Raw genomic sequence first — 23,275 nt, 5'->3', positions numbered from 1 at the left:
TGTTGAATGTGAGAGACTTTAGATCTTATATAGCAGCGGAGGAAGCTGCTTTACGTAATTTGATGGGGCACTTGACGGTAGAAGGGGTGTTAGGCGTTCGTTATTGGTTGGTCCTTGTCATTGGTGGGTAAAGACGTATCTCACTGGTGTTTAGATCACTTCTTGCCATTGGTGGAAACAGACGAATCAGAAACGGACGGTAGTTGTGACGTAGCACTGCCTACTCGTTGTCAGGTGCTGGCAGCGGCGTGCCCGCGCTCAGTGTGCGTACGACCACCGCGGTGCCCCGCTCGCAAGTGTAAGTCGCTTTGCGCGCTGTAAGCTAGCTAAAGTGTCTCTCTCATTAGACAGTGTAGCCCAGCACAAAGCCCTGAGGAAGCCGTCTACAATACCGGCCGAAACATCGGTCACTTTATGTATTGACAAAGCGGGCAACAACCCAGAACAGTTTGATTGACAAAGTTCAATAGTATTAACAGAAATGGGTTCGTCTTGGCTACATAGATTTGTCATCGCTTGCATTTCTATCACCAGCCTAATGATATAGTGTTCTCTTACAGGTATTGTGCCGCATCAGAACTCCCCAAATTGCGATAATACACCTTCCGATCCTTCCGATAGGTTTCGTACTTTTTATGTACCGTTTTGATCTTTATATATTCTTGTCTAGTATCCTCCACTATCAATTAGAAGCTCATGTGAGCGATTTTATTTCTGAGGCCGTTTCATTTTCTCCAGCAACATGAAAAAAAAGGAGAGGCAGCTGTTAATTTTCCTCTGGTAGACTTGGAGCTTATTGGATATAATATTAACGTGCCATCGTATGTGTAAAATATTTGCCAAAGTACGAGGGTGAGTCAAATGAAAACCTTAAATTTGTAATAACAAATCGAAATTTCGAGTCGTTGTTCTGTATGTTGGTAAGCCTGCTAAAAAACAGCGTGCAGAATGGCCTGTAGGTCGTAGCATAATGCAGATGTAGGCATAGCGTCGCAGTATCATTATAAAAATGGCCGCCCCACTTGTGACTTGCACCAGGGAAGAACAGCGTTCTGTTATTCGGTTTTTGCCTAGTGAAGGTGTGAAACCTATTGAAATTCATCGACGAAAGAAGGTTCAGTACGGTGATGCATGTTTGTCACAGCAGCAAGTCTACGAATGGAGTAGGAAGTTCGCAAATGGTGTGACATACCTAGAGGGAACACTGTCACCAGTGCATCATACACAGCTCTCCTAAAAAATCATCTGCGGCCTGCAATCAAATCAAAGCGATGTGGATTGCTGTCAGCAGGTGTCCTTTTCCAACATCACAATGCAAGGCCCCACACTGCCTGTAAAAAAGTTGCAACAATCATAGATCTGCATTTTGAGTGTCTTCCTCATCCACCATACCCCCCAGACCAGGCCACAAGTGATTTCCATATGGTTGGATCACTCAAAGACGCAATGGGACGTTCTGATGAAGAGGTACGCCACGCGGTACATGAGTGGTTGCGCGGACTACCAAAAGAATTTTTTTCTAAAGGAATTTATGCACTTCGTAAACGCTGGAGGACTTGCATTGAGCGTGGGGGAGATTATGTTGAAATGTGATCAGCTTTGTACCACTTCTGCACAATAAATAATATTTAAAAAATGTGTAAGGTTTTCATTTGACCCACTCTCGTAATTGGTGGGTCTCAGTACAGGTTGGCGTGAATTGCGTTATTCATTTAATCAGGCGAGTTATATTAAATTTGCATTAAAGAAGCAACCAAAAGATTTCTTTTGGCAGTCACAAGGAACGACCACAAATTATACGAGTCTATGTAGGAGCAGCTTATATGCCACTTAAAAAGAACTGACACTTAACTGATGCAGTTTCTCCCCCTCCATCACCACCATCAGATAACGAATGGCCAAACGCTTGGTGACATTTAGAGTACAACCGTCGAAGGAACGTTACCTACGTTTCTATGAGACCTGAAACGATCAAAGTTTGTGGAGAACTTTATGTTGATTTTTAATATAAAATTTGTCTTGATCGCACGTTTATAAAAAGATGCTCTGTTTCGATTGCTAACTCATGATTTTCATATTTAAAATAGGCAGAAAAAATATTGTTCGCAAATACTTCTACCTACTTACAAGATTTGCCTTATAAAAGGAAAAGAAAAGGACTGAGCATAGCATCATTATTTCGTTACAGTGAGTAACTCGTCAAATGTAGTGCAAACATGTACAGTGTCATAAAAATTACTGTGCGGTCTATGATGCTACTATTTAACATAGAGACAAGTGCGCATGTGCTAGAGAGCACAACGGCGTGCACGGTCGCATGATTAAAGTTATCGTATAAAAAATGATACTAAAACACAGGGAAAGACTATTTGAAGTTAAATTATGGGCAGTTTCATCCACTAGGGACGTTTCCCAAATGATTATGAACGCAGTGCCGTTGAGATACACAGAAAAAAGAAAACAGCAACTCGTATTATAATCTCTATGCAATTAGTAACCAATTTGCCACGACACATGTAAACGTACTCGTACAGTACACTGAGGTGTATATTATAAAATTCAGGCTATTCTAACCGTGCACCACCAAAGACAAAATCGGTTCACAATACTTACATATACTGATCACATTACGGGTCTGAAGATGTACAGAAGTCTTATTTTACGAAAAGCTCGTGTTATTTGTTGTTATTAATATATACAAAGTGTCCATCAAAAGGTTCTAGTAAGAAATTCAGGAATGAAATACAAGCATTGGGTCACCAATAAATCCCTTAGGAACCTCTTAAACTGGACTTTACTATTAAGTCGTAATGGCTGCTGGAAACATATTGTTAATGCGTGCTTCTGAATAATGGACAGCTTTCTGGACCGGAGTAGGTGACCTTAAACTTTTGTCAAGATACTTAAAAACTGTTCTCATGGAGCGAACTGTTGGTATGAAAAATGAGGTATATTATTTGCGATAAGTTTCATTAAATCGTAAGTAACTGGGAAGCAGTTGTCAGTTTCTTTCGGTTTTGGTTTAAGGACCTCTTACAGAAACTGACTAGTATTCCGTCACTAATGGCAAAAGGTTAACGGCCACTTTCCCATTAAACTGTATCTGATATGGAGGGACATTTCTCTAAAAACATCTTTCTTCCAGGCATCAGCATCTTCCTGTCTGTGAGGGGGATAGACTTCTAACCAGCATGGATAAGCCGGACTTGTACAACCTCGGGTGTGCTCCCATCACGCTGCTGGCCGCCAAACAGGTTGACGACCTGTGGTCGGTCTTCACGTGGCCGCGGCAGCCGCTGCCGGTGCTCGACATTGGCTGCGGGCCCGGTGACGTCACCAAGAAGGTGGGTTCTTCACTTCCAGTCACGTTACTACTCCATGAGACCAATCGACTGCTAAGCAACTCCGTTGTATTCTGAAAAATACGGTCGCACTTGTATATCTTGGACCACTGAGAAAAGGAGATACACAGTGTGTTCATTGTAACAGAAGACACTGAAGTAGCTCGAAACTACATTTCGGACCAGAAAATTTCACATTCCAATTTGCTTGTCTCGGAGCGGGACATCCAGTGATATCAAACTCAACCCGCCACCCAAACCCGTGCGTGGCTGGTATGGGAGACTTTGAAATCTTCAATGGGAACGCCCGTTCTTTATGGCAGACTACGATTATACGGCCAAATCTGTATACTTTTGTCTGAAGCATATCTTTCCTTTCGACACAGATGACGCTGTAATCAGAGGAACAGAAATGGGCCACCATCGTAATTTATGACATGATACTCAACGGCCCTTGAATATCGAATGGCATCTCGGACCCCAACTCTATGCTGTGAGGTTAGGGCAGGCCAGTATTTCGTAACTTCTAATTGGATACCCCCTCCTCCCCATAGAACATGGGAGTACTTGACGGGCCACTGTGATAATGGCTCGCGACGAACTCTACTCTCCTTTTCCATTTCGAGTAAGTATTCAAAATTAGTATCACCATCTTCAGTACACTTAATGATCCACTTTTCAAATGACCGTACACAGGACAGAATCATAAATGCGGCAATAGCAGCATAGCCGTTTCTGATGCTGTGGACCATGTCTTCACGGCCTGTTGACACTCGCTGATGCACTTTTAAATATCTTTTAAATATCCCCACAGGAAGAAATCTGGTGAAGTTAAATCGGCGACCTAGCAGAACAATTAACTGGGCCATTCTCCCTATCCACCGACCAGTGTAAAAACGGTTTAATAGCTCCGGTGCTTCAGTTGCGTAATGCACTGGGCAGCCGCCATGCTGAAACCACATACGTTGTCGAACGTCCTGGGCAATATCTTTCAGTTGTACCCATAGTTCCTGATTGTGCCCTTTCTACATGCTGTCGATAAGATTCGGACTAATGAGTTTGTTTCCTATGGCGTCACACCATATGTTAACCTACCAAGGACGCTGATAGTCAACTTGCTGTACCCAGTGACGATTGTCGTCACCCCAGTAATACATATTAACCCGATAACGCAACCATTGTTTGCGAATGTAGACCCACGGGAAAATAATTTTCGGCAAATAACGTGGAGCTAGATTGCATTTGTTGACGTGTCCATTTACAAACCACTACCCGGTTATGGAAATCGGCCCCATGAAGTTCTTGATGCAGCCACTTGTGGTGTGGATAATCCTTCTGACAATGCAATATGGTGGCGATACTACCCACTAACGTATTAGAATAGCGGTGTAATTGCTTATCCGTGGGCTGTTGTGCACTGCCGCTATTACAGCTACTTCATTATCTTCTGTTTCAAAAACAATTTGATGTGCCAGATTACGAGTAAATGGTAGCTTTAACGCGTCGCTGCGCAGATTGAGTAAATGAGATAACGTACTGTCCATCGCGCTCACAAGGAACTCATCACTAGTAGCAGCAAAGGCTTTACATTTATCACACCCATTAATGAATTTTAATAAAGAAAGCTATACATAACATCCTATGTACGACAATAGATTTGAGACTTGCTGTGGGATTTCTATACTACTTGCATATTCCTTCTTCATCTCCTGATTTACACAACAGGTGCACCAAATTTCAGGCACCTGTAATAATTAACAATAAAAGGATAGTTGCTACTCACCATATAGCGGAGACGGTGAGTCGCTGACAGCCACAACAGAAAGATCGTCAGAAGGTGATTTTTTTTTTGTTAACAAGGCCTTCGTCGAAAATAGGCAACGTACACATACACACACACACACACACACACACACACACACACACACAAACACACACTCGCAATCGCAACTCACACATACCTGATCATAACCTACCGACTATTTTCGATGAAGACCCTGTTGGCCGAAAGCTCATGTTCTGACAGTATTTTTGTTGTGCCACTCGGTACCTCCGTAAAATAGTGAGTACCAAATACCTTTTTCGTAGTACTGTTTGTTACTTTCTGTCTTGAATTTTCCATTGCGTAATAAGTAACAGATCGATATATCCCTTTCGAAAGCAAGAAAAACATGGTGCTCACGATTAAACAGCGATTATTTCTGCAAGATGTTACCTAATTATCCCATAATTTGAGAGGCGATGCCAACGGCCTTGCCGCCGTGGTAACACCGGCTCCGTCAGATCACCAAAGTCGGGCTGTGCTAGCACTTGGATGGGTGACTATCCGGTCTGCCGAGTCCCGTTGACAAGCGGGGTGAACTCAGCCCTTGTGAGGCAAAGTGAGGAGCTACTTGATGGAGAAGTAACGGCTCCGGTCTCGTAAACTGACTTACGGCCGGGAGAGCGGTGTGCTGACCACGTGCCCTTCTATATCCACATTCAGTGACGCCTGTGGGCGAACGATGACACGGTGGCCAGTCGGCTACGGTCTATCAGGGCCTGTTCGGACGGAGTTTTTATTTTTGAGAGGCGATAGTGTGGTCCAAACCAAGACAAAAATATCCAGTAAACATGGCTTCTAAAACGTATATATTAGGAGCTGTGACCATTTGTTCAGTATTAGAAAATTGTTTCACACGAGCCTATGTGAACAAATACTCATAGCACTTAAGGTATACATTTTATAGCCCGTGTATACTGGAGTTTTTTTTTCTTGCTTTAGTTCATACTGTCACCTTTGAATATACGGTACGATTTTTTTAACTTCCAGTATAAATAAAAATTGGCCTTTGCGTTTAGGTCCCGCGCTGTGAGGGTTCGATACAATCTTAATTACGTATATAGACACTTCATCCGTACCGGAAAACGAGAATATCGACAACTTTTGCCTGTCATCACCATTGATACTGGCAAAATATTGGTCTCAGGAGTTGCAGTGCTTTAGAGAATATTTTAATTTCAAGTTTGAAGTCGGATATCAAACGACAAAAAGATATTTTTATAGTGATACAACTACAAATTTACTTAAACTGTGCAAGTTTGCTTCTTGCCTAAATTCATGATTCTAGGTGAACTGGAGTAACTATAGTTTTGATGAGAGACTTCGGGAGTGTCCAAATATGTCATAAATGGCCGTACCTTGTGATTTCACTGTCTTGGAGCTTCACTTTCTACTCCGTCAAGGGACCGTAGATCGTAGCATGTGACATAAATTTTCTCAGTAAGGCAGACATACAGACAGAAAAGTAATCCAACAGAGGTTCGATTTTTACCGGCTGGAGTAAGGAACCCTAAAAGAAACGAATTGTACGTACATTGTGTTTTCGCCAGTTTGTGGGCAGTGTTCTTACACAAAGACACATGAATCTGGAAACGAATCCAGCCCCAATAGATCCCAAACGCAGCCGATGTTTCTCACATAAGTGTTCAACGCTCACTGAAGGCGTGGACCCGACAACCACACCCTGTGTAGTTAAGCAGGCCACCGATGCGGTTTCCAAGATACCGGCGGGTTTTCAAATAGACTTCGGTTGATAATGCGCCGCTTGAACTATCTGTCAGTTGTCGCAGGGTTGACAGAAACAGTCTGAAAAGCTTGTAGGGGGTTTGAAAGTTAGGCTGTACTGAGAAATTACTGTTGAGAACCAAATTCATACGTTGCGGCAAGTCCAATTTAATTAGCAATTCAAGTATTTGTACTGGCAAAAGTGCGGCAATGCACAGACATCTGTTAGTCCGTGAGTTACCACTTCTTCAAATGCTTATTACCAGCTACAATGTGCCTTTTCCGGAAGTTATAAGTTTAAAATAGGAGAGGAGAAGCTACGTTTGTGCTGTGTGAGGAAACGAACGAAGAACACATCTGGCAACAGCTTCTCCGGTACACTGCTTCAATTCACGCGTACAATTACTTGTTTAGCTAACTTCAATAATAACAGAATCGGGAACGATTTATAATTAATTGCCAGTGCAACCTACCCTGCAACACCCTTACAAGCGTTTCAGGCCGTTCCCGACCGCCCGATACAACTCTCAGGCTTTAGCTGGCCCGCTGAGCTATGCTCCGCGGACAGCACGGCGAGCCGCCGCCATGTACCAGGCCACGACACACGGAATGGACGCTCTGTAATCTGCACCGTGTTCTCCATTCGTCAACTGTGGCCTCTTTCTTCACCCTCCTCTTTTCTCAATATTCGACGACTGGAAATTGCACAGCACGGTTGTATCAAAGATCTGCAATACCTGTGGATCGCTTTGTCTCTTCAAAGAAGCGGAAGCACTGATTAACTTTATATGCTGTATAGCTTAGAAGAGCAAATCAGAAAGTATATTTCTGTACTGGCAGGTTTTAGCCCCGCGGCTGCCACCGGGTACGAAGCTGGTGGCCTGCGACATCAGCACAGAGATGCTGGAGTTCTGCAGGCAGCACAACGCGCTGCCAGGCACCATCACGTACGAGCAGCTGGACGTGGTTCAGCCCGACCTGGAGAACTCCGCCGTGTGGCAGTACGCGCCCTTTGGCAAGGTGTTCTGTTTGTTGCTGCTGCATTGGGTGCCCGACAATAGGTGTGTACTCATTTTGTCGCCCTATCAACTACTGTGCAACAGCTGGCCTGTCTTAATTCTCCGATTGTAGTTCAACAGGGGTAAAACTTGAACACTCCAACTATTTCTGTTGTGGTACTTCCAAGAGTAAGAAATGCCTTAACAATCAGTCATACATTTTCTCCAATAACATTTTTAGTTTATCGAGATTTATATCTTATGTTACTGATAAAACTAGATTATGCAAGGCTTGTTGCCAGACTGGCAGAAGAATGTATTAGCCGGCAGCTGTGGCCGAGCGGTTCTAGGTGATTCAGTCTGGAACCGCGATGCTGCTACGGTCGCAGGTTCGAATCTTGCCTCGGGCATTGATGTGTGTGATGTCATTAGTTTAGTTACGTTTAAGTAGTTATAAGTTCTAAGGGGCTGAAGACCTCAGATGTTATGTTCCGGAATGCTTAGAGCCATTTTAATCATTTTTGAATGAATTATGTATTAAAACGAAGTGACAAAGCTCCATACAACTACGAGGGGAATTCAAAACGTAAAGATCACTGTTTAAAAGAGAAATAAACTATTTTATATTCAGGCCACCCGAAGCTTTTGAAAGGCATGACGTTAGGAAGAAGTCCGCTACAGATAGTTAAATTGTTTTTCATTAAAACACATTAAGTTTCGCTGGTGCAACATACGCGGTAAAAAGCTAAGTACAGTGTCACCATTTTTTTGTGAATATTAAAATTAATAAAGGAATGTCTAAAATATAGTCAGAACTTAAAAAGATTTTAGGCATACCCGTCGCTCCTAGTCGGGATTTACTGTTCAGTGAATATCGTCATATGGCGTGCTCTTAAAAGTTGTTGGTATCAAAAAAGCCGAAAGAAACTATTTTATACTGAGTCACCGCTAAAAGTTTTTAAAAAAGGGCCGGCTCAGCGTTAAAAATTGTCACTACTAACATGATTCGTCGCGACACTACGCAGATTATTATGTGGAAAGTGTCGGTTGGCAGTGTCTTGCGAGTGTGATAGAAGGGCAGCTCAGTGTAGGACAAAGCAAAAGCGCCCTGCATGACCGACAAGGAGAGACTAGCTGGCTGGCGGAACGGAAGCTATCCATGTGGACCGAGGCCCACAAGAAAGACAGGCCGCGGCGCGTACGTCACGAATGTAGGCCTGCGGTCGCTCGGTCGCTCAACTCAGCAGACAAAAACTACGTTTCTACATCTGTTAAGTCGTAACTAGGTGAGCACGGTACGAATGAGAATTGCATCTTTTACAGGAATCCGCTATTATGGATTACTACTGTTATTAGTCCTACAATGATAGGAAGCCCTTAGGCCTACTCATAATTTATTGCGGCTGTACTAGCGTACAATAAAATTAAAATCATGCCAGACAGATTATCAGTTGCAGAAGGAACCACTTCTTGTATGAAATGAGGACTGTTAAGCAGACAAAATGCTACACACATTTATATCGAGCATTAAATTTTGTTATAATACAGTTAATCAGTAAGACTTCGTAATAGCAAATTCCAGAGATGATGCAATTCTCGTTAACGTGTACACACCCAGCTACGAGTTAACAGGTCTAGTAACGCATTTTGTCTGCTGCGCTGAGCGAGAGAGCGGGTTCAGGCCCAATTTCGCGCTTCAGTCTGGAACCGCGCGACGGCTACGGTCGCAGGATTGAATCCTGCCTCGGGCATGGATGTGTGTGATGTACTTAGGTTAGTTAGGTTTAAGTAGTTCTAAGTTCTAGGGGACTGGTGACCCTAGATGTCCCATAGTGCTTCGTGACGTACGCGCTGAGACCTGTCTTTCTCGTGGGCCTCTTATGGACAGTGTGACGTCATGTGCTCATGACCATGAGCGTTGCGTCTATCTCTACACACGAGAATAATACAGAATTTTATTACGCTCTAAAACCAAGTCATACAAACAATCAAAATTAGCGAGAACGATAAGGTGCTATAATTCCAATTGGTCATTCGACGTGAATTGAGCGTTTTCGTTTTCATATCTAAAAATTTCTACTCTCTTACATATTCAAAATGTGGCTTTTTGCTTTGTTATGGAATGTTTTTAAATTTTCTGAAGGGCTTGTGATGCTGTTTCCCTCTTCGCTAAGTGCGCTGTTAATTTAAGTCGTGGGTTATTTAAGATAAGGTGTTCCTGAAATCTTATTTGAAATGACCTACCGGTTTGTCCTATATATTTCTTACGGCAATCATTGCATGTAAAATAGTATCCAGCCGCTTCATTATATTTGTTTACCAGAGCGTTTTGTCTGTGTTTACTGCTTATATCCGAAAATGTAAAACACGCTGAAGTAATGTTTTACATCTCGTATGACTGCATTTTTTTTCACGTACTGCACCCAGATATGGTATTTTAAAAGAAATAGAGCGTTCCTTTGCCTTCTTGGGTGGTGTTTTGCTTTGCCTTTCACCGAGCTGCCCTAACTCACACCGGAAAGACGCTGCCACCTTATACTTTCCACATAGTAACTTGGGTACTGCCGCGATGTGTTAGAAGTGACGATAGTTTATTGCCAATCCACCCTCTTTTTTAAAACTTTTATCGTCCGCTCGTTATAAAATGTTTTCTTTTTCTTTTTAGATGAAGACAAATTTTAAATGATGAAGCACGCCTCTGGTCTCCCGTTACAAACAACATTTTTTTTATAACAGGAGAGGACATGGCACATGTTCTACAAGTCAACTGGAAGAAAAATAAAAGCTGCAAAGGCGTAGTGTTTACTGAATATGTTACTTCTCGATATGCTTAAAAAACCACGAAAGTTCATGATTCGCTACAGGTTGTTCTGCAAGTATCTTTGTACGAGAGACTACGGGGAGAGTAGTATAGATTTAGAAGCTATAAAACTACTTCGGAGGAAATAAACCCTCTGGACGCCACGAGACATGAAAAAATCTCATTCACGCTTTCAACTTAACGGAAAAAGAAGGAAAGGACACTGTAGATGGCTACAGGGGAGAAACTGCTATGTTCATTAAAAATAAAACGGCATATCCCGTTGTGGACTCTCCCCCACCTCTCCCCGCCGTCCACAGTTTCGGCATCTATTCGAGCTATGTTATACAGCAGAAGAAAATGAAGACAACATGGTCGTTATGAAATAATATTAGGAAAGTTGTTGGACGCGAAAACGTATCCCTTTCATAGTGCCAGAATGAGAATTTCAAAACAATCACAATGGGATGCAGTGATAGTAAAAAAAGTGACGTCGATAGCGCATTAGCTGCAAAATTCAGTCCCTAAGAGTCCGTTAGAAGAACATGTCGCTTTAATACCGGGCTATGTACAATAGTGGTATATTCGTAAGATAAATTTAAAAACTCTGTCATTAATCGGTTGGAGGATAGACGTCCTAAATTTTTAGAAGAACTGTTCTTTGTCCCTAAAAAGTAGTAATGTTACAATTAGTCTATAATTTTATGTAAGATTTGAAGCAACAGGAACAAAAAAGCTGTAGTCAGTAATTTTTTTATGGAATTAATGAAGTGCCATTTTGAAGATTCACCAAGGTGTGCTCAATCTGCTGGTTTTCAAATAGCACAAGATATCAACAGAGAGCAAAGAATGATTACGTTGAATACCTATGACGACACTGAATTTACCGTAATTTCATTTTTGTGCTCACATTTACAATGTTATCGTTCTCATAATGTGTTCGGCGTTCTGAACAGCAAGTTCAAGCCTGTTAATTTAACTTCGTTTGCATAATGTGAAATTAAAAACACCTTATTATGTGTGGGTTTTTAGTGTTATTGTTGTACATTTCACCACAAAATATTTTTGTTGTAATTCGTTCATTTGATTCTTACAAAAATTCAGAAAGTCTTATGTGACCTCCACTTTGGCAATGCCACCTAATACATTAATATTTTCACAGGCGCGCTGTCCAGAACATTCACAAGCTGTTGGTGCCTGGAGGAGAGGCTGTCTTCAGCATAATCGCTAACATGGTGTTTTACACAGTGTTTGAAGAAATGGCGAAAGACTCGCGTTGGGCTCGGTACATGCAGGTAACCCTTAGGTCTACCCGATATTCCCTTAGATCTTAGAAATACTTGGGAAATTATGTTTAATAATTCTAAAAAAGCCCTACGTCAGGAAAAGTCGACTTGTTTAGCCTGCCACCCACTTTTGTTTCTGTGTTAGTTGTAAAATTTTCTAACCGTCCATCGAATACATAGTAAATATGATTTATGAAGTAGGGATAAATTTACTTTACAAAATTTAGAAAGCCGAGCTGCATCAAGTTAAAACATACAATAGCCAGTCCCTTATTGTCAAAATTTTTCTCTAAAGCGTAATAAAAGTATTTTGAAAATCCCTACCGGCTACCGCCCACCACGAAAGCTGAAACGCCCACTTGTGCGTGGGAGGGACCATGTTGACCGCCACTGCATTCTGCCTTTTCCTCAAACGAAACTAAAGTTACTAACCAGGAAGAATTTTCTTTTATAAATCGGAGGGCTGTCGTACCCATTACGATTGGCTTTAAGATTCTCAGAGTTGTTGAACGTTCTCGAGTACTCGACGTTTCGACCCATGCTGCGATCATCAACAGGGGTCTTCTGGTGTCGCATGGTTAATGAACAGGGCTAATCATAGCGCAGAGAGAGGCATCCGAGCACTAAGTCTTCCCGAGTTTCATGTACGATAAGAATCGGAAGATGTGGTATTACCGGCCAAGCTGATAACAACAAATTATACTGCACTATCCCTTGGAATATGGCAGAACTGGAATGCAATAACACTACTGTCTATGGCTCTACGTTGTCTAGGTGTCTGATTGCATCAGCCGGTTCTTGTTCAATTGATAATTCAAATGAACGCAGTTCCCTCGAACTGTACAAACAAATAAGTTACAATAAATTTTGTGGCCAATGCAAAGAGTTGGCAATAAATTTAAAAATATATTTCAGCAGATTCCATAAACACTTTTTCCTGGCGCCTTTTGTCCGCATCAACTGGTATTTAAAGCAAAATCGTGCACCAGATGTGCTTAAAAGAAAATGTGAATGTCCATAGATCGTGTCGTGTACCTCCATACAACGTAGGTACCAATGTAAAATTTCTAACTTGTGAGCGCTGATGCGTCAAGTAAGTCACTGTTCGACAGATACGAGGGCTTGTAGAAAAGTAATTTCTCCGAATTTTTGATTCTGTTGTTGCGTGTATTTTTTGAGGAAATAAATGCAGATGTTTCCAAGTGTTTGAGTGACAATTTGCCCATTCTTTCATTTCTCCAGAGAGTGGAGAAATCAGCGTACGTCGTTTGTCCAGAACATCTGCTACCAATTCCGCCTTGATCATTAATAATAAACTTTATCATCATTGCTTTTTCAAAATTCTATTACAATATGTATATTTTATTTTAGTAAAACGGATTGATCTGCATAACCTCACTTCGAGAGCCAAACTGTTGATCAGACAGCTCTCACAACGGAAGCACTTTTGTCGCTGAGGTTTCATCAAGAGCAACCACTCGTGACAGACGAGACTTGTTACATTAGTACAACGCCAGAGGTCCTGCAGTAGACTCACTTGTCACCAGTAGTCAATGGAGACAACAAAATCGTTTACGTAAAATGTGCTTTAGACACACTCTGGCGAGACTTCCCAAAATAACCAGTTGTTAGGAGCCGAATCTGCACCAGTATATCATTACGACTTCTACAGGGTGAGAATTATTGAAGTATTTGAATAAAACGCAAATTAGTTACAAACTACGGCGTGCACACAATTTATTCAACATATGAACGTCACCACCAATATTCAGATTTAGATTACGACATGTTCGATATTGTAGCCATCATTGAAGATGATGTGGCGCAGACGAATAACGTAATCCTGCATGACCCGCTGAAGTGTCGGAACAGCGATGCTGTCGATGACCTCCTGAGTGGCTGTTTGCAGCTCAGAGATGGTTTTGGGGTTATTTCTGCAAACGTGTCATTAATATAGCCCCACAAAAAGGTGTCGCATGTGTTCCGATCCAGAGAATATGGCGGCCAGTTGAGGCCCATGCAGTGGCTTTTGAGTACGTGAAAGCCATAATGTGTGTCCCCAAAGTGCTCTTCCAGAACATCAAACACTCTCCTGTTTCGATGTGGTCGAGCTCCGTCTCTCACGAACCATATCTTGTCGAAATGAGGGTCACTTTGATTAATGGAGATGGAATCATCTTCCAAAACGGTTACGTGCCGTTCGGTAGACACCGTGGCATCAACCATCAACAAATATCGAACCGACAATCCGTGACTGGGCATTGCCCACCACAGAGTCACCTGCTGAGAGTGAAGAGACTTCTCGATCGCGAAATGCGGATTATCAGTCCCCCAAACGCGATTATTTTGGTTACTGACGAACCCATCCAAACGAAGGTGGGCTTCGTTGCTAAGCCAAACAACAATGCCCATGCTAATTCCCAACATGCTACGCAGCCAACAGTGCAGTAACAGTGCAGTTTGAACTTCCTAACGCAAACCATTCAGAGAAGCTGTGACGATTTTATTTCATGTAGTTCAGTAATTGCCCCCCCCCCCCCCTCCCTATATCACTAAGGTCACCTGATTCTAGTGTGCGCTTTTGTGCTGATTAATTCAAGATGTTACATTAAGATGTGATTGAAGTGTTTCCCACTCGAGATATTTCCACACTATCACAAGTAGACATAATTTAACTTCGTTTATTTGAACAAGTAAACTTCGAACACAAACAGTCACTGTTTCTGAAGCAGCACAACAGAAGAAAATAAACGTTTTTCAGCTATTCTTCCTAGTATTGTATAGGATAGTTTCATCACAAATAACTGTTCTTAAACAAAACCGGAATAGATTCTTGAGAGCTTAGATTACGTTCTTGTGAGCAATGCAAAGTCTGTCTTCAAAACAAAGTACGTATTCAAAGTTGTATCTCACGGGCAGTACGACTTGTCCACGGCGCGGAACACAAAGGCCCAGAGCGCAGGTCACGGGCTACGTCCCATCTGAGGCTGTATCCAAATAGTGGTGGTATTTGAGTCGCTGGCTGGCGAAGACAGAACTGGCTCTAGCCGGCTCCGTGCTGGGAGAAATACTCCCGCGGCGGAACGTTATAATTTCCCTATTGGCTAGCGAAGCTGCAGCGAATGCAGGTAGAGATACGTGTCTGGGGCGATGACTGTTTTGCGCCCTCTAGCTGCTTACCGGGACGCCCTCTGTGGATTGAACAAGATACGGAGGGATCCAGCATGACCACAGGTGTTGACCTGACGATAACCCGCTGAACAGAGATGCGTTGCGGGTTGGCCTCGTCGCAGGCGAATCCGAGATAGACACCAGTTTACATGGAAGTTCTCGCATAAATGATAACAAATATAACTAGAATGATTGCACAGTATCTCTAAATCATTTGAACTACCTGAAAAAAAAGTCGTTCCATTCCATGGCAAATTACGTCCTTTTCTGTTAGCACAGCGTCTTGTAACTAATGCATCTGATTCCTAGATTGGTATTTTATCATGTTTCGTTGACAAGCTTTCCAAGATTTATGCGTTACCATTTTCTTCGCCTTAACGAATCTCTGTTAATTTTATATGCTACTGATAAAATTATAATTCAAATATTCAGCTTTTCGGGCTCTTTAAGAGGATATATTATGCTTCTATGACCTTTTATGGTGCAGCAACACAAACACAAAAGTAAATCGTTTCGAATACAAGCAACGCACGGTATCAGATGACCAGTACATGGACGCACCAGCCACGCGTAAGTCTGACATTTCCGCGTCGCTACCAATACCTGTCCATCGCGAGGTGAGTCTTCTTTGCAGTGACAGCTTTAAGCGACTGTGCCACGCCCCCTATACTACCAAGGGCGCCATGTTCGTTTCAGTCAGACGTTGCCGACTCATCGCTACTCGGGACAGCTTTTCGTGTGGCAGAGAACCCCTAACGTGTGCTACAACACTAATTAACCTTTGCCATGCTTTGTGCAGTTTCTTGCAGAGTATGTGTCTATATGTCACGTAATCTCACAATTTCGCTTATTATCGAAAGTACTATCACTTAGGATATAATGTGATATTTGACATGACATCAGAATTAAAGTTGGCGATCCAAGATTGGAGACCTGGGAATGCAAACACACTTCCTAGGTCACTTTTCATAACTTGAAAGTGGTGGGAAATAAAAAAAATTAATTCCTAGCAAATGAGAAAAGTTAACATAATTCAAATGTACCCAACGAGGGTACAGAGATTGAAATAAATATTTATGTCTTCATCCAAACTATGCACAATTTATGGTGAACTTAAGAACTGTTATTGCTAATCCAGATGAATCAGAATCGTATTATCCAATGTATGATGGAAAATCCAATAATAATGTAACAAAAATTTCATTTGGTGACTGAAAAGGAAAGAAATATGATTTTATCTAGAATGATATTTACTATTAAAAATAGCCTTGATCACGATCTATTTATCAAGGTGGCCGGTTTCGACCACGACTGTTGTCATCTTCAGACCCACAGGTTGTATACAAAGCTTTAATTAGAGGGCTACATACATTAAAGAAGATACATAAAGTTGTAAAGCTATAAAAAGATGAATTACCATTGGGTAGGGACCTCTTTCTGTTGAAGAATCAATACTGGAGAAACCAGTGCACGTCTTACTATACATAATGGAGGCTCCATCCAATTCAGACGGCATGATGTCATTACTAACCAATGAGTTATAAGTCGAATTACAATTTAAAATTTCTTAGTTAAAAGAACATTGTCAAGAATTAAAAATAAATACACACTGAACTTAGCTTATTAAACAGCTATTGCCAATTGAGAAGCGTTAAAATATTTAACTATGTAGTAAAAATGAACTTCAGTTTGGCTGTACATGGGTTGCCCTCTCAAGGCCTGTTAGTGAACAATTTATAACCATGGGTTTCCATGGTGAAGTTGGACGCCGTTGCATATATGAGGCAGCAGGCTTCTTTCCACTGATAGTTGTTGTAAAGTCGATAGTCGAACTAGTGGTTGCCATGGTGAGGACAAACGCCAGTGCCAAAGATTTGGCAGCAGGCTTATCTCCAACGAAGTTGTTGTGAAAGTGAAATGGCAAAGACTGTCGCATCAGATGATGTATTATTGAGCAGCAACATTTCTTTATTGAAACGATTTTCAATGAGTAAGCTCAATAATCTGTAGCTTACATGTATACTACACACTGCACAGAGACAATACGAAGTACTTGTCCGTATGTTTGAAATATTGTCTATGACGTTGGTATGTAAATTACATGTGGCAATTTTGAAAGGCATTGCTATTCCTCAAGTCATATTCCAGTCTTATAAGCAAATAAAAATAATGAAAAAGGAAGAAAAATTACAAAATTATAAGCCATACTGTCAAAAATAAAAGGATGTGAATTAGCAATATGAAGTATAAAAGCATATGAGCAAAAATTCTAAAACTGACAGTCATAAAATAATGTTTGGTGAATAAAATTACAATGTAAATATAAAATATTTCCTAAAAGACTAAATAATTTGTTTAAAATAAAAAAAACAAAGGATAGGAGAGTAAACATTCTAAAGAATATCATCCTAAATGCTCAAAAAATGTTTGTCTTAGAACTGAAATTGTTCATTTAAAACATATAATGCATTACTTTTGTAAAGTGAAAAGATTTCAATTTCTTCTAAGGTATTTAGCAGTGGTCCTTTTGGCACAGTATGTAATATTTTCAAACTGTTAGAAATGCAACCCTCAGAATGATTGTAGCTATTAAGATGTTGACAAAATATTGAATTGGTACGTGCAGAACCAGTAGCACGTTCTGTGAAACGTGTTAAAAAGTTACAGCCAGTTTGGCCAATATACTGTTTCTCACAGTCATTACATGTTATTTTGTAAACGCCTCACTTTTGGTATATATTTGAGTCTCCAATTGTGTGTCTCAGTTTCATCTGTAGGGGGGTATTTGCTTTAAATAAGAATGGAAAACATAATATTTATATTTATAGAAAACCTACATCAACTGACATCTTAATAAATGCTAAATCATGCCATCCATCAAGATACAAAATGTCAGTTTTTAAAACTATGATACATGGGATACTGAAATTTCATCTCCAATATGATGCAATCCACAAAGAAATTGATACATCAAAACAGAAAGCAGTTGCTATCAATTATAATTCCCATCAGATTGACCTGTTATATCAAAAATTACAAGAAACAAATGATACTGTTACAAATTCCAAGAAGAGATTTACAAAAATGACATATATGGGACCTATTTCAGATAAAATAAATAAATTATTTAAGAACACAAGCGTGACAATAGCATTTAAAACTAATAACCCCCTTACTGATGACACTGAAACACACAATAGGAGACTCAAATATATACCAAAAGTAAGGTGTTTACAAAATAACATGTAATGACTGTGATAAAACAGTATATTGGCCTTGAGAGGGCAGCCCATGTACTGCCAAACTGAAGTTCATTTTTCCTACATAGTTAAATATTTTAACGCTTCTTAATTGACAATAGCTGTTTAACAAGCTAAGTTTAGTGTGCGTTTATTTTTAATTCTTGACAATGTTCTTTTAACTAAGAAATTTTAAATTGTAATTCGACTTATAACTCATTGGTTAGTAATGACATCATGCAGTCGGAAGTGGGTCTAGCCTCCATTATGTATAGTAAGACGTGCACTGGTTTCTCCGGATATGGATCCTGTACATCTCCCAAAAACTTGATCCCCCTCACCCGTTTCTCTCCCCCATCCTCTCCACCCCCACCAGCTGCCGCACATGTATTCTCATGTCCCACCCGGTCTCCATTTCTCCACCCTCCTTACCCTCTCCCAAGGTGGCTTCCTCCAGCTCCCCCTCCCTGGTGATGTCCTCCTCCCCACCACCTACCTCTCCTATCAACTTTGATCCTCCCCTCCCACTTCCTGTGAATTTTCCTTTGGGCACCCTCTCTCCCTTCACTGTGCTTTTCCCCCATCCCCCGTTCCTCCACCCCTCTTCAACCGGGCTTCCACTCCCCGTTCCTCCCTTCCTAACTCTCCCTCTCTCCCCTGCCTGTGGCATCTCTGCTCTCCCTTCTACCTCTCCCACCCCCATTCTCCTCTCTTGGCAGGTCCCCGGACTCGTAAACTCTCAGTGGACATTCGCGCGCCGGAGATCATCGCCATCAGTGTCTCGTTTGTGTGCCTTCGTTTGTGTTTAGTGTTCTTTAGCCATCACGCCACCACTGTTCACCTGTGCCGTCGCAGTCATCCGTGTTTTGTGCGCTGTGTCAACGGGTTTTATTGTTTTGTCTCGTCCAGCGTGAACGGCTTCGTGTTTATTGTTTTTTATGTCTACAGTTTTTGCCCGCCGTTTTTATTGTATTACCTGTACCACCTTTATGTCATGTTTCTTGTAATATGCTGCTGACAACCCACTTTCTATCAGGTGATTAAAATAACAATAAAGAAGATAAACTGGTTTCTCCAGTATTGATTCTCCAACAGAAAGAGGTTCCTACTCAATAGTAATTCATGTTTTTATAGCTTTATAGCTTTATGTATCTTCTTTAATGTATATAGCTCTCTAATTAAAGCTTTGTTTACAACCTGTAGGTCTGAAGGCGACCACAGTAGTGGTCGAAACCGGTCACTTTGATAAATAAATCGTGATCAAGACTGTTTTTAATAGTAAATATTTGTAAGTGTAGCACATTCTTTGATTTCATCAACAGCTCTGTTATATTTGACTTCATCTGTTATTGATAAAATAAGCTTAGAGGGACATTCTAGATAACAGTAAAATAAAGAGTAAGAAAAATATAGTACCTTATCTGTTATCAATTCTTGGTGGATTTTTTAAATGTAATAAAGAAATTGCGTGTGATAACGTAATTTTTACTATGTCTTCTAGTTCTGGAGAGGCAATTGTTAGATGACCTGGTTATAATGTTGCTGGAATGAAATTAAAGATAGACTTCCGAAGGAAGGAAAAATTGTAATAGAATTGATGGAAATTCGTGTACTAACGATTAAATATGAACCAACTTACAAGTTAGAACAACGAGAACATATTCTGGAAAAATTGAAAGTTAAGATATCTTTTTATGAAGTACAACTGTAGAAGTAGCAGAATTGAGTAGTAAGAAAACTTTCGAACTAGATATCACATAACTCTGCAGAATTTGATATGCCATATTTCGAATTTATTACATTTCAGACATATAGTAAAAATAATCAGTTACTTCACTGTTCGTTATTCGACCACATTACATGGAACAAATGAAATTTTCCCACAGGAAATCTGGAATATTAACCCACCAAATAATATTCTCAAAGCATACAATCCATTTCTCGATTTTAAATGAGTTACACTACTCATATCAGATGCTGACGTAATTCCATGTAATTTCATAACAAACTATCCTATCTATGTGATTAACGTGACATGTAGAAGTAATATTGTAAGTTCACGGGAAAGGACTAGGAATAATAATTTTATCTTGGAACTCTTCCATTTGGTTCGTGTTTGCATAGAAAAACAACAATAACAGAAGTTGCGTCCGCCTTGATGCAAAACACCTTGTTATATGTTTAATTTCTTTATTTTCACATACTAGTTTCGGCGACAAATATCACTATCATCAGTGGGCTTTTTTAATCTTATTTATTGCAAGTTACATAATGCTCAAAAACATTATGTAACTTGCAATAAATAAGATTAAAAAAGCCCACTGATGATGGTGATATTTGTCGCCGAAACTAGTATGGGAAAATAAAGAAATTAAACATATAACAAGGTGTTTTGCATCAAGGTGGACGCAACTTCTGATATTGTTGTTTTTAGGACTAGGAATCTTTGTGTGGGACTTTTAATGAACAAATTCCTTCAGATACTTCAACGTATGTAGGAATGTATAGTAAGGAAAAATTTAACTTACAATGTTTGGCACAGAATTTTACTGAAAGTTTTTAACTATATTAATGAATAAAATATAAGAAAAAGTTAAAGTAATTTGAACATTATGTTTTCATTTCATTTTAAAATATTTTCACGAAGATAAAGAAAACAAAACCGAAAAATTTAGTATAATAATTAGAAAATGATTACTCATTGTATTTCTTGTGTATAGCTCTTTTATGTAGATTACATAAGCATTTTGAATTTTCAAAATGAATTAAGATTTGTGTGAGATCGATGGAAAGCGCTGGCTGCAGGACAAGTATGCTTCAGCTGAACTAGGAGTTTGCAACTCGTATTTTATCCGGTGGCAGGTGGCCTCTAGGTAAAGATAATAATCACCTAGAACAACAATTTCCGTCAGTGAAAGAATGGTTGCACACTGAGTGAACTTACGTATACATTCATTTTCTCTATTTGTAGTATGACTTACGTGAAACATTCTCTTGCGCCAATCTAATGCAGTTCAATACTTCTTTCAGAGATGGCGCTGATGGACGATCAATTGAAAATAGTAGCGGACCATGTTTTACTTTAAACATAAATTAATTGTTTTTAAAGTTATCTTCAGTATTCCTACTATCATTTACATGTTATTCACGTTTCTTCACTTCCAATAAAACACGAAAATGTGAAGAAAATAACTTATTTGCATCCAAAATGAACTGATGGAAGTAGTGCTTGTAGAATGTACTTTGTCACTCGAGTACCTAATGTATATACCATTTTAGAGGATATTTACTGTGTCAAAGCTCTAAACCGAGTATGAAGACTGAAGGATTTTGACCATTATCTCATGAAATCATCAAAGCGTCAGTGGTTAGAGAAGAAATAGCTATTTGACAAAACTTTTTCTATTCTCGCTTCTGTACGATCTATCACCATGCAAAGGGCAAGTTTAAGACCCATACTAAGGAGCGGGTGGTGTGTTTCATCCAAAAATAATGGAGCCCTCTGTTATCTCAGAAGCATGATGCACTGACGTACTGGAGGTCAAAGCCCAGAAGCTCGGTTTATAGGACTAACACAGTGGAAGGTGTTCGCTAGCGAACGTTTTGCACTTTTTATTAATGAACTTAATTTTGTGCTATTATATTACATAATCTGTAAATGGAGGATATCAAACAGCTAAAGCAGTGTGGTGACTGTGTAGAAATAGAAAGTGTACCGAGACATCAGTAAATTAAAGTTACATGTGAATGTGGTAGAACTGTTTGTAAAACAAGGACACTAAAAAATCAAGTACAATCGACAGTTCATAAAAATCGTATAGCTGCTCAAGAAGAAAGAATTAGGAAAATTTTGAGCAAAGGATAGATTTCTTATATTCACCATAATTCATTACGTTTCACTTTCTTATGTTCACTTTTTGTAAAGAAATATTAAATTTTATTTTCTTGTAATTACGTTTTATATGAAATATTAAATTCTATTTTCTTGCAAACACCTTTCCTATGAAAAATATAATCGATTGAAAATTTCTGAATGTAATACGAAAAAATGTTCAGATTTATTAACTTTTCTAAGCAATTTAACAGAAATTAAAGGATTTAGACCTGAAAAGTAGATGTTTTGTTAAGTTCTGTGTAAGTTCTAATCAGCTAGCTCACGAGGAACGAATCAGCTGGGAGCTAGAACTGAGATACAATCTACCAAAACGTACTACTCTCGTTGTCTATAGAAAATATGACTCCCAAGCAGATTGAACCACACGTGGAATATTTTTAAGCTACACTGAAGCGCGAAATAAACTGGGAGAGGCATGAGTATTCAAATACAGAGAGATGTAAACAGGCAAAATACGGCGCAGCGGCCGGGAACGCCTACATAAGGCAAAGAGTGTCTGGTGCGTTTGTTAGATCGGTTACTGCTACTACAATGGCGGGTTACAAAGATTGAAGTAAGTTTGAACGTGGTGTTATAGTCAGCCCAGGAGCGATGGGACGCAGCATCTTCACGGTAGCGATAAAGTGGGGATTTTCCTGTATGGCCATTACACGTGTGTACCGCGAACATCAGGAATCCCGAAAAACTTTCAGTCTCCGACATCGCCGCGGCCAGAAAAAGATCCTGCAAGAATGGGATCAATGACGGCTGAAGATAATCGTTCAGCATGACAGTCTTCCACAAATTTCTGCAGATTTCGATGCTGGGCCATCAGCAAGTGTCAGTAAACGAACCATTTAACGAAACTTCATCGATATGTGCTTTCAGAGCAGAAGGCTTTCTCGTGTACCGTTGATGACTGCTCAACACAAAGCATTACGCCTTGCCTTGGCCCGACAACACCGAAATTGCACTCTTGATTACTGGTAACATATTGCCTGGTCGGACGAGTCTTGTTT

General features: G+C 40.2%; 1 protein-coding gene across 1 annotated transcript in view; it reads left to right on the top strand.

Moving 5' to 3' along the window:
- Positions 1-260: 260 nt before the first annotated feature.
- LOC126335163 (juvenile hormone acid O-methyltransferase-like) overlaps positions 261-23,275 on the top strand; it is a 44,297-nt gene continuing 21,282 nt past the window's right edge. The window contains exons 1-4 of the mRNA XM_049998137.1: positions 261-298; positions 3,146-3,344; positions 7,729-7,949; positions 11,849-11,981. Of these exons, the coding sequence (XP_049854094.1) occupies positions 3,192-3,344; positions 7,729-7,949; positions 11,849-11,981 (507 nt within the window). The 5' untranslated portion in view covers positions 261-298; positions 3,146-3,191. The remainder of the gene's footprint in view (positions 299-3,145; positions 3,345-7,728; positions 7,950-11,848; positions 11,982-23,275) is intronic.

This window comes from Schistocerca gregaria, chromosome 2, assembly GCF_023897955.1.
Source record: "Schistocerca gregaria isolate iqSchGreg1 chromosome 2, iqSchGreg1.2, whole genome shotgun sequence".
Classification (NCBI taxonomy): Eukaryota; Metazoa; Arthropoda; class Insecta; order Orthoptera; family Acrididae; genus Schistocerca; species Schistocerca gregaria.
This window is presented reverse-complemented; position numbering and strand designations above follow the sequence as displayed.